Source organism: Pseudophryne corroboree, chromosome 5 (assembly GCF_028390025.1).
Source record: "Pseudophryne corroboree isolate aPseCor3 chromosome 5, aPseCor3.hap2, whole genome shotgun sequence".
Taxonomy (NCBI): domain Eukaryota; kingdom Metazoa; phylum Chordata; class Amphibia; order Anura; family Myobatrachidae; genus Pseudophryne; species Pseudophryne corroboree.
Genome location: NC_086448.1, coordinates 508,481,277 through 508,494,343, shown reverse-complemented (window position 1 = coordinate 508,494,343; position 13,067 = coordinate 508,481,277). Strand labels below are relative to the sequence as shown.

General features: G+C 42.7%; 1 protein-coding gene across 2 annotated transcripts in view; it reads right to left on the bottom strand.

The window, feature by feature from the left end:
* The window catches only part of EXOC2 (exocyst complex component 2), a 546,170-nt gene that overhangs the window by 326,386 nt on the left and 206,717 nt on the right, over positions 1-13,067 (bottom strand). For both annotated transcript variants that reach the window (XM_063923055.1, XM_063923056.1), the window contains 2 exons: positions 2,549-2,694; positions 1,069-1,150 (listed from right to left, as the gene is read on the bottom strand). In XM_063923055.1, coding sequence (XP_063779125.1) covers positions 1,069-1,150; positions 2,549-2,694 — 228 coding nt within the window. The remainder of the gene's footprint in view (positions 1-1,068; positions 1,151-2,548; positions 2,695-13,067) is intronic.

Sequence of the window (13,067 nt, the reverse complement as noted above, 5' to 3'; positions counted from 1 at the left end):
TCTTCTCCATGACACTGTAGCCAAATTTCATGACGTTTGGACACCATGGTTCTCTCACTTTAATCACAATCTACCTGGACTAGATTAATAATTATCTTTATTTGTATTTCTTTTTTTCTTATATATTTTTTTTCATCTTCTTCTTCTTCTTTTCCCTCTTCCCCATTTTCTTTATTTTTATTTCTCTTGGACTCTAGTCTAAATTGGAATTATATGTATGTATGCATTACAGGTTTAAAAGCGCCTACATATATAAAAACTGTTAGTTTCATGATGTCTCTTTTGTTTTACATTCATATTTGGAATGTCACATTTCTATCTACTATCTGTATCACTTTTATGTTTTTAGTCACGTCATCTATACCTAGTTCATACAGATACTTGATTTTCTTTGTTGTACACTCTTTTGTGATTGCTCTACTGCCTGTTATTGTATTTTCATTGTTTACTACCATTATAAATAAAGAGATTTAAAAAAAAACAAAAAACACTATCCGATGCATTTTCTTTTGCTATGCTGACACTACAATATCTGGATACACCTAAGATATTCATCTTTCAGGTGGTTTAAGGAACCTATAACATCTCTGACTACACAGACAATACTTCACCCATACTAGTGGAACCAGGATGCCATTACTACAGCTTAGCTTACATTGTTGGATATACACCTGCTGCTAATTACCAGATCAGACTTCCTAGGGTGACATTTTGCATGATCTTCATTCCACATCTGGTTTATAATTCATTTGCTGTGAAACAAACACTATTTTTACCACTTTGGGACTGGTTCCCCTATTGTTAGTGTAGACTTCCTAATTCTCTGTGTGGTGTCTGTTATTTACAGTACTACGCAAGTATAGAACAGGGTGTTTATTTTTGTAATTGTTTGCTTATTCAATACGTTTATGGGTATTTTTTTCAATATACAAATTCATCTTTTTTATTTATTTGAGCTTAATGACTAACTTCAAGCAATAATTCACATTAACATTTTTCACTGCTCAATACACAGAATGCTATTAACACTTGCCCAACATCAGTCTATAGCTAAATATTATTTCTCACCTTTCTTAAAAACCTCAACTTCAGTCTTCCCAAACAATGATTTTGCTTTTTCGTAGTCATTAATGACAACATCATAATCACCCTAAAAAAAAGAAACAGTTAATCACCCTAAAAAAAGGAAAAGTATGAAAAAACAAAATACACAACCCATTGGAATATAAGTGGCCACCACAAATGTACTAGGGAATCTTTAATGTCCTGCACATGTTCAGTTTGTAACTGGGGGGGAATAAGGACAAGACAGGCATCTCCTAAAGCCTGGGTAAAAACAGAGTGTTAAATATTTGGCATCCAGCTTATCTGAAAAGAGAAATCACTGCAATAAGCAAATAGGTTTTAGGGGGTAAAAAGAAGCAATTGCTACATTTTTACAGGCCAATGTGCACACACACGCCACACCAGGATACATACTACTACAGTCAGAGAAAAAAATATAAGCAGATATAATAATAAATTCCATGAGATGTTGCAGACACAGGAATCCAGCACACGGTAAGCTATGTAAAAGGACAATAAGAGTAAAATGAGCACTGACCGAACTAGAAACGCTGCAGTAACACCAACTGCTATTTATAAAGGAAAAAGATTTATGTAACCGTAAAATATGTTCGTGCACAAGAAACCTCCATGTTATATTATTTAGATAAATTATAAACTATAAATATAAAAGCAATTACCAATGCAATTCAATATATTTCCGGTCACATAAATTGATGTATATTACAAATATTTGTAAAAAAAACAAACAACTTTCACTTATATTTAAATTCACAAAAAAAACAGAATTGTAAACAATGAAAATCTCTATCGGGTTTCCATTAGAACATGCTGAAAAAAAACAAAAAATAAAAAACAACAACACAACAGGGACCAAAATAGTAACTTTTGAAAACTCTAAGAAAGACAGATTTTTTTTTGCATTATCAATACAGAGCAGTATAGGATAACGACAGCAAGCTATTATATTGCTGGCACCAATTACAGGGAAGATGACAGCATCTGCCATAGCAGTGACAAAGTAGGATATCCAAGAGACGCATTAGAGAAAACCAAAATGATGCTTAGCGGCGGATTCAATTAGCATCGAAAAAAATTTGTGCGAACATAAGTGTTTTATCGCAATTTGTCTCGATGTTTTTGTGCGAACATAAGTGTTTTATCGCAATTTGTCTCGATGTTTAGCTTCGGGCTATTCAATTAAATCCCATTTTTTTGTCCCGAAACATTATCTATTTTCGGCCAAAAAACACACAGAATCCATGATAAGCTCATGGATCTATGTGTTTTCACGATTGCGAAGATGGAGCAGATTATCTGCAATTTTTTTCCATCTGCCTTAGACAGGTGAAAAAATTGCCAGATGACTGCCAGCTTTGGGGATAATTGGATAGCTCGGGGGGGGGAAATGGGCCCGCAGAAAATAACCACAACTAATTGAATTCCCCCCTAGCCTGCCATGTACACGGCCATATGAGCTCACCTTTTGAATGTTTTTCTCAATGTTCAGTGGAAGGTTGAACAAAAATTTAAATCTTTGGAGAACGTTAAGTGCATTTCGAGTTGAGTCTGCTTTATCCTTCCTGCCCAGCACTTCTTGGAACAGAGCATCTGCTGTTGTACTTGCACCTGACAACAGAAAGAGACAAGGTAAAAAGGAGAGAAAAAAGAAGCTTTACATTCAAATAAAATATAACCGTCCTTAGACAAATGGATTTTAGCTATACATGGTATTTTGTGTTTTTATTAGATTTGATAATCTGATCACTAAAAATAAGGAAGAACAGGTAGTGTATTATGAATACTAACATTGCACAATTCAGAGTTTCTCTTAAAGGCTACAAGCGTACTATTGTGAGTACCTTATACAGGAGGCCATTTATATAGCTTGTAAATAGCTCACATTTTTCTACCCGTGAATTATCCTAATTATTCCTTTACCCAAAAGAAAATAGGAGGAAAAACTGGAAGCATTTTGGTCCGTTTTGATCACTGCCAGCAGAAAGCCTCTACATTATCTGGTCTAGTGACTATACTTTAAGCAAAGATGAAAAAAATTACATCAGTCTCTCTGGGTGGCTTGCGTGCCATATTCTCTCTTCAGCAGTGTGGGTGGCCCAGTGAATCTGAACACAGCAGAGCTAAAATCATTGTTTAATACAAATAAAGTTAAAACTCTGCTGGAATTTTTAACTTTAAAGTAAAGGAAAAATATTAAATGTGCATGAAGCCACTATTTCTCTTGACTATAGATATAGGTATAAAAAAGGATCCAAACTTAAAGTTATTCTTCATAGAAGTGATAGCTGGTTACACAGCAATTACACCAAGAGAAGTTACAGCTGTCAACATACTGCATAAACATATTTCAGTTGCTTGTTGCACACATGTATTACACACTATCACTCCACTATCACTCCATAACAATCAAGCCAAATAACACCAACCCTACTGACAAATCTAACCCGTATTTATGAAATCAATCAAGTGCTGGAACATGGTTTTTTTTGTTTTTTTTAACTCATTATGTAGTCTACCTTCAAACTTATTATATACTCTATACACACACACATGTACGTGTGTGTAGCGTACATGAAGGTGCTTATATATGCATATATACAGTAAGGGGCGGATCTAGAAGAAAATGACAGGGGGGGGGGGGGGAGAACCACAATAGGGGAAAAGGGATGGCTAGTGGGGATAGGTACATTTGAGCGCACAAAGGCGCACCCTCCCAGAATAGGGGTGTGGTATTGCTACAAGGGTTGGGGCCTCACCGTCCTTGCAAGATACACCCCTAGTAGCACATTGCGCCACGCATTAGTAGAGCCCCTTGCATGGTACGCCACACAGTAGTAGTGTCCCTTGCAAATTAAGTAACACAGTTGTAGTGCACTTTACACATTATACACAGAGCAGTAGTAGTGCCCCTTACACATTATGCCACACCATGGTAGTAGTGTCCCTTCACACATAATGCCTACGGAGTTCTAGTACCCCTTGCACATTATACCACAGAGGAGGAGGAGGAGTAGTAGTAGTAGTAGTAGTAGTAGTAGTAGTGTCCCTTGCACATTATGCCAGGGTAGCAGTAGTGTCCCTTTCACATAATGCCACAGAGTAGTAGTAATGCCCCTTGTGCATTAAGCCACACAGTAGTAGTGCCCCTTACACACAATGCCACAGAGGAGTAGTATTGCCAGACAACGTGCTTCAGTCTGCTGGAAAACTAAAGCATGGGAGAGAAAGGTCACCTCTCCTCAAAACAGGGCAAATAAACACTGGTGTGGTTGGACAACAAATATGGTGAATGTTCAACGTGCTTTTGTAACCAGCGCTGCATGTGAAGCCAAAACCTTACCTAATTGGTTAAGTAGCTTATGGTCGATCTGATAAGGTTTTGATTTTTTGTCTTAACATATCCAACATCTTTCCAGTCTCTCTTTAATCACTGACCCTGGGACATTAGCTTATGGGATAGGTCACTGTACAGTTGTAAACATTCTTCCTTCCACCTGGACAATACTTACTGTGACACTGTTCTGCTACGCAACCCCAAAGCATACCAGAGCCAACTTCTTTAATTGTAGTATGGCTTTAAGGCAGGGGGGTGGAACATTCGCCCCCCCCCAGCTGTTGAACTACACATACCAGCATGCTTTGCTACTGTTTTGCTATTTGGCCATGCTAAAACTGTTGCAGGGCATGCTGGGATGTGTAGTTCAATAATAGCTGGAGGGTCTAAGATTCCCCATCCCTGGTTTAAGGGTTCTTAACTCATAGTGTATGAATATAAAACAGTTTTTTTTCTCAGCATACTGCAGAGGTGCTACCCACTACACTAAGACTATAACACAGACATAGGATGAAGTAAGTAGTTGTCAGTGCACTAAGAACCTCCAAAATTATAAAAACATTTTTTATAAGTTTAATGGTATACATTAAAATGATATACCGAGTACTGTATATCGGTCTGGGTGAAATATATTTCAAACCTAGAGTGATAAAAAGAAACTGAAAAAGTTTTAAAAATACTGTAGTAGCTAAACCAGTGCTAGGAAGATATTATGTCTATTTGATACATGCAGACACTGTATAAATAATTGTGCCAACATGTTGCAAATGACGAGAGCCTATATTTATCATGTTCCCGGTTGTTAAATAAAAGCAGACATTCATTCTGAAAAATAAAAATGTATTTTTATTGTGAATTCCAAACAGCACAGCATTCAGTTAGGGGCTAAAATGCCTTATAATTAAACTGAATATTACTAAACTATATTGACAGTAGCCTCAGGAGAGAGACTTCTTTTTTCTAATACTTTCCGTTTCTTTATATCACTATGTTTTACATATACAGTATTTCACCCAGGCCGCTATACTCTGTATATAATTTTAAATGTATACCATTAAAGTTATACATTTTTTTAAACAATTTTGGAGGTTCTTAGTGTAACCACACAACTACTTACTATGTCTTGTACTATGATGCTATTAATGTATCAGGGAAAACAGTCTACAAGTGATTTGAAGTTCTGTGCTTTACATATAGTTAGTTTACACATTTGTGCTTTCATTTAAATAGATTCCCTTATTAAGAACGAATCTTAAAATTTTATCGTCATGCCCCTTCCCCATTCTCATAGGCTAACAAATATGGCCAAAAACGAGGGCTATGTCACCATGTGGGACAGAGTATTATTGGGCATCACACTCAACCCTCTCCCTCTGCCATTTAAATGCAATATTTTGCTAGTCACACAGAAAATAAGATTTTAAACCTACCGGTAAATCTTTTTCTCCTAATCCGTAGAGGATGCATCTGATATTGAGGTGTTTTCTTTTGCTGTGGGGGAACGTAAGGCAAAAAAGAAGACTTACCCGCGGTTGCTGTGGAAACCAGGTCCGCGAGGCCCTCCCCAAATAAAACCTCACCCTTGTAAGGTAAAATCTCAATATGTCTATTTGAATCGGCATCACCTGTCCATTGGCGGGTCCACAGGGACCTTCTAGCCGAAATTGCCATGGCATTGGCTCTTGAACCCAACAGCCCAATATCTCTCGCAGCCTCTCTCATATACAACGCTGCGTCCTTAATGTGACCCAAGGTCAACAAAATGCTATCTTTATCTAGGGTGTCAATGTCAGATGACAAGTTATCTGCCCAGGCTGCAATTGCGCTACCCACCCATGCCGACGCTACTGCCGGTCTGAGCAGGGCACCCGTATGTGTGTAAATTGATTTTAAGGTAGTTTCCTGTCTGCGATCAGCAGGAACCTTGAGGGCTGCCGTGTCTGGAGACGGTAGCGCGTTAAAGCCTTGTCCACCGTGGGGGAGTATTCCCACCGTAACCTGTCCTGTGAGGGGAAGGGATATGCCATAATAATTCTCTTGGGAATCTGCAGTTTCTTGTCTGGAGTTTCCCAAGCTTTTGAGATGGGGGAAACGTTACCTCAGGATTCTTTTCCTTAAACATGCAGGCCCTCGTGTCTGGCACAGAGGGGTCCATCAGTGATATGCAAAACATCTTTTATTGCAATAATCATATAATGAATACTTTTGGCCACCCTTGGGTGTAACCGTGCATCATCATAGTCGACACTGGAGTCGGAATTCGTGTCGGTATCAGTGTCAGCTATCTGGGAAAGGGGACGTTTATGAGACCCCGAAGGGCCTTGTGACACAGTCAAAGCCATGGATTGACTCCCTGCTTTGTCCTTGGACTCTGCTTTGTCCAATCTCTTATGTAACAGTCACATTAGCATTTAAAACATTCCACATATCCAACCAATCAGGTGTCGGCAGTGACGACGGAGACACCACAATCATCTGCTCCGCCTCCTCCCTAGACGAGCCTTCCACTTCAGACATGCCGACACACACGTACTGACACCCCCACACACACTGGGATATACAAATATGGGGACAGCCCCCCAATGAGGCCCTATGGAGAGACAGAGAGAGTATGCCAGCACACACCCAGCGCCACTGGAACAAAGTTCCAGTCTGTACAGCGCTCTTTATATATATATATATATATATATATATATATAAATACACCTTTTTGCGCCAAATAAATGTGCCCCCCCTCGTTTCTGCCCTCTGTTACTTGGTTCAGCAGGGGAGAGTCCGGGAGCAGCTTCTCTGCAGCTTGCTGTGGAGAAAATGGCGCTGGTTAGTGCTGGAGGATCAAGCCCCGCCCCCTCGACGGTGGGCTTCGGTCCCGCTCAATTTTTTATACTGGCTGGGGTTTTATAATATACTGCCTCTGCAGTATCTGATACCTGTGCCAGTGTTAGTGAGGTAATTATTGCTGACCAGGGCGCCCCCCCTGCGCCCTGCTCCCATGCTGTGCCGTGTGTGTGTGTGTGTGTGTGTGTGTGGGAGCAATGGCGAGCAGCGTGACCGCTGCGCGGTACCTCAGTGAAGATCTGAAGTCTTCTGCCGCCTGTGAAGTCTTCTGTCTTCTTATACTCACCCGGCTTCTATATTCCGGCTCAGAGGACGGTGGCGCGGCTCCGGGACGAACAGCGAGGACGACACCTGTGTTCCGACCCTCTGGAGCTAATGGTGTCCAGTAGCCTAAGAAGCAGAGCCCATCAGTTAAGTAGGTCTGCTTCTCTCCCCTCAGTCCCACGATGCAGGGAGCCTGTTGCCAGTAGTGCTCCCTGAAAATAAAAAACCTAACAAAAGTCTTTTCAGAGAAACTCAGTAGAGCTCCCCTGCAGTGCATCCAGTCTCTGGGCAAAGGATCTAACGGAGGTCTGGAGGTGGGGCATAGAGGGAGGAGCCAGTTCACACCCATCTAAAGTCTTAGAGTGCCCATGTCTCCTGCGGAGCCCGTCTATACCCCCATGGTCCTTACGGAGTCCCCAGCATCCTCTAGAACGTAAGAGAAAATGAGAAAAGCCCTGAAAAAAGAAGGAGGAGTGCCCCATGCACCAGAGAGGGCAAAGAGAATGGTTAGTAACATTTAGCTACTCTCTATAGTAAAAAAAAATTTCTTTGTAAATGTACATAAGCAAAGGTACAATTCATAGAGTAAACATAGTACCTGCACAACAAAATTAAACATACAACAGAAAGAAAGAAAAAAAAACCAAACCATGTGGCCAGCCCAGGACCCATCGAACACTGTATAAACACATAATGCAAATATGGGTGTAAGAAAATGAAACACAAACAAATGAAGGGGGACAGACTGAGCGGGGAAGAAAAAATTGGAAAGGGGAGAGAGGGAAAGTTAGCAAAGACCAGTGAGATGTAAAGATTAAGACTAGTACCTTATGAGAGGTGGTCAGGGTGTTGTTTATTCCAAGGCCACAAAATAAGCCTGTGCCCTAAGGTCCACTGATGAAGGTGCCACAGGAGATTTCCAGTTCTTAGCTATCAGAGATTTGGCAGTGTTATAAATATGGACCACTAGTTTGTCTAGATGCTTATCCATATGTGGCACTGGTGCTCTTTGAAGTCCTATAGAGGCTTCACGGGTTACTGATAAACCTAATGACTGTGAAAGCAAATTCCAAACCCAGCTCCAAAATGAGCTTATAGTGGGACAATACCACCAAGGGGGGTATCAAATTAGCCCAGAGCCGCTTTCTGCTGATAAAAACAGCTGGATATCGCGATTAATGACTGATGGTCATTATCACGGATTCCAATTAGAGGCCGTTTCATTGGCCAAAAACGGACCCGCAATAGGATCAGGAAAAAGTCCCTGATCCTATGTGTTATCGCTGCTCCGGCAACCCGCTTATCGCGGATTATGGTTCAGCTGCCTGAGGCACCCGAAGTGTAATCCCCGATAAATGCCAGCATCGGAGAGACGAGCCAGCCGCATTGGCTAATAGGATAGCCCCCAGCTATATAATTACCCACTGTCATTAACTGCGAATGATTGGATACCCCCCCCCCCCCCCCATGTGTGAAGAAACGTACCACCTCCCAAGGTAGTCTCCAGCAGTCAATCGATGTCGCTAGGAACATCCTGTGCAATTTGAAAGGTACTAGATAACATCTGAAATAGAACATGTAGCATGTTTCCCGGATAGTCACACTGATGGAAACCTTAGCATTCCTGGAACTAATGGTTGACCATCCTTAGTCATCAACAGGGGTTGAAATGTCCAATTCCCAAGCCAGTTCATGGGGTTCACGATTAGGGGAAGTGGTGCCAGAATGGAGTGATATAACACGGATATAAGGGGCCAAATGTAATAGCCTTTGAGTTGCCGGAGGCGCGGGACTTTCTGCATGTCTTCCCATTTTTAAAGCAGCAATCATTTACAAGGCAAAACTAGGTTGGTGTTGCCTGGTAAATGATTGCTTCTTTAAAAAAAATGGTCAGACTCACAGAAAGTCCTCTGAGGCTCAGAGGCTATTACATTTAGGGGTATATGCAATTGCGGTCGAATTCCCGAAATTGTTGAATTTCGGGAATTTTTCGCCAAAAAAAAAAAATTCGACAATGCAATTCAGTACTTTCCGACAAAAAAACGGACTTTCAAAATTCGACTTTTTGAAATTCGACTTTTGACAAATTCGACTTTTTTGCAATGATACACATGCTGCAATTCGACCAAAGTCTATTCAATGGAAGTTTGGAAATTCGACAACAGTGCTTTTAGACAGCAAATTCGTCATTTTCAATCCACAACACTTTGGAGGGTGAAACTAATAAAAAAAAATTAAAACATGTTTTTTTTGTGTTTTTTTTTTCTTGGTAATATCATATCTATTCATATAAGAAGGGGTTAGGTACTTGGTTTGTCTTTTTTAGAGGCACAAGTATTATTATTTATATATTTTTAAAAAAATATATATTTTTTTTTGTTGTTGGATGGAATGGTAAAATCCCTGAAAAAAATGGCGTGGGGTCCCCCCTCCAAAGCATAACCAGCCTCGGGCTCTTCGAGCTGGTCCTGGTTCTAAAAATGCGGGGGAAAAATTGACAGGGGTTCCCCCGTATTTTTAAAACCAGCACCGGGCTCTGCGCCTGATGCTGGTGCAAAAAATACGGGGGACAAAAAGAGTAGGGGTCCCCCGTATTTTATACACCAGCATCGGGCTCCACTAGCTAGACAGATAATGCCACAGCCGGGGGTCACTTTTATACAGCGCCCTGCGGCCGTGGCATTAAATATCCAACTAGTCACCCCTGGCCGGGGTACCCTGGGGGAGTGGGGACCCCTTCAATCAAGGGGTCCCCCCCCCAGCCACCCAAGGGCCAGGGGTGAAGCCCGAGGCTGTCCCCCCCATCCAAGGGCTGCGGATGGGAGGCTGATAGCCTTGAGAAAAATGTCAGAATATTGTTTTTTCCAGTAGTACTACAAGTCCCAGCAAGCCTCCCCCGCAAGCTGGTACTTGGAGAACCACAAGTACCAGCATGCGGGAGAAAAACGGGCCCGCTGGTACCTGTAGTTCTACTGAAAAAAAAATACCCAAATAAAAACAGGAGACCGACACCGTGAAAGTAAAACTTTATTTCATACGTCGACACACACATACTTACCTATGTTCACACGCCGACATCGGTCCTCTTCTCCAAGTAGAATCCAGGGGTACCTGAAAAGAAAAGATAAATACACTCACCTCATCCATGGTCCAGAGGTAAATCCACAAACTTGTAAAAAAAACAAACCGGACACCCGTACCACACGGACTGAAAGGGGTCCCATGTTGACACATGGGACCCCTTTCCACGAATGCAGAGAAACCCCCCCGTGACAGCTGTCACTGAAAGGTCTCGTAAGCCAATCAGCGAGCGCAACGTCCTTGCACTCTGCTGATTGGCTCTGTGCGCGTCTGAGCTGACAGCGCATCGCAAAGCCTCTCCATTATATTCAATGGTGGGAACTTTGCGGCTAGCGATGGGGTCACCCGCCGGTCAGCGGCTGACCGCGGGTAACCCCACCACTGACGGCAAAGTTCCCACCATTGAAAGTAATGGGAGAGGCTTTGCGATGCGCTGTCTGAGGTCACACGCGCACAGCCAATCAGGTGAGCGCCACGGAAGTAGCGCTTCCTGATTGGCTGAAGGGACCTCAGTGACAGGAGTCACGTGGTGTCCCGGCATTCGTGGAAAGGGGTCTCATGTGTCAATATGGGACCCCTTTCAGTCCGTTGGTACGGGTGTGCGTGTTTTTATTTTGCCAAGTACGAGGATTTGATCTCTGGACGTGGATTTATCTCTGAACACTGGCAGGTGAGTATAAATTTTTTCACAGGTACCCTCGGATCGTCGGAGACTGTGCCAGTCGGCGTGTCAACATAGGTAAGTATGTGTGTGTCGGCGGTGTGTAATAAAGTTGTACTTGTCACGGTGTGTGTCTCCTGTTTTTATTTGGGTATTTTTTTTCCAGTAGTAATACAGGTACCAGCGGGCCCGTTTTTCTCCCGCATGCTGGTACTTGTGGTTCTCCAAGTACCAGCTTGCGGGGGAGGCTTGCTGGGACTTGTAGTACTACTGGAAAAAAACAATATTCTGTCATTTTACTCAAGGCTATCAGCCTCCCATCCGCAGCCTTTGGATGGGGGGGACAGCCTCGGGCTTCACCCCTGGCCCTTGGGTGGCTGGGGGGGGGGACCCCTTGATTGAAGGGGTCCCCACTCCCCCAGGGTACCCCGGCCAGGGGTGACTAGTTGGATATTTAATGCCACGGCCGCAGGGCGCTGTATAAAAGTGACCCCCGGCTGTGGCATTATCTGTCCAGCTAGTGGAGCCCGATGCTGGTGTATAAAATACGGGGGGACCCCTACTCTTTTTGTCCCCCGTATTTTTTGCACCAGCATCAGGCGCAGAGCCCGGTGCTGGTTTTAAAAATACGGGGGATCCCATGTCAAGTTTGTCCCCGCATTTTTAGAACCAGGACCAGCTCGAAGAGCCCGAGGCTGGTTATGCTTTGGAGGGGGGACCCCACGCCATTTTTTTCTGAGTTTTTCCAGTTTTTTCCCGTTTTTTTAATTTGCGGCAAAATCCGGCAAATCGGCCGTTTTTCGCCCGCGGGAATGTCGAATCCGTTTTTCATTGAATATGGTGAATTCCGGCAGCCACCTGCCGGAATTCACCTGTCGAATTGTGTTGAATTAAAAAACGGCGATAATTTGCCGCGATTTGCCGTGAATTGCATATACCCCTTAGCCTGTTGCCTTTACAACCTATTGAGTAGACACAAAGGTGTTTGAATGGGGTCAGTGGCCGAAGGGTATGGGATGGAGATCGTGATTGAACAAAACTAACAATTTGGAAATACTGATAGTGATAAGAGGACAGGATGGAGTGGAGAGTTTGAAGGTCTACAAATGAGGATGGTGAGAATTTAATCTAATCTGAATCTCCTGCCAGAAAGATGCCATAATGTAATTTTTACCTGGAGGAAACAATGGGTAATTAAATATGGGAGACATACACTAACGGATAGGTGAGGACCTAATTCCAGGCTCACATGAAGTCCGTCCCAAATAGTCAGTGTAAATCGAACAAATGGGATTTAATTACCTACCAGTAAATCCTTTTCTCGTAGTCCGTAGGGGATACTGGGGTCCACATTAGTACCATGGGGTATAGACTGGTCCACTAGGAGCCATGGGCACTTTAAGAAATTGATAATGTGGGCTGGCTCCTCCCTCTATGCCCCTCCTACCAGACTCAGTCTAGGAAACTGTGCCCGAGGAGACGGACATACTTTGAGAGAAGAATATAAAAGTATAGTGGTAAGATTCTGAAAGCAGCACACACAACTAGAGGAAAGCCAAGCTAACCAAACATTAAACCAGGAACAGCAACAGCTGAACCACCAATACTTAACAAAGTAACAGTGCAGGAAGAAACGAAGCCCAGTATCCTCTACAGACTACGAGAAAAGGACTTACCGGTAGGTAATTAAAATCCTATTTCCTCTTGCGTCCTAGAGGATACTGGGGTCCACATTAGTACCATGGGGATGTACCAAAGCTCCCAAACCGGGTGGGAGTGCACTGTGGTTACTGTAGAACTGAT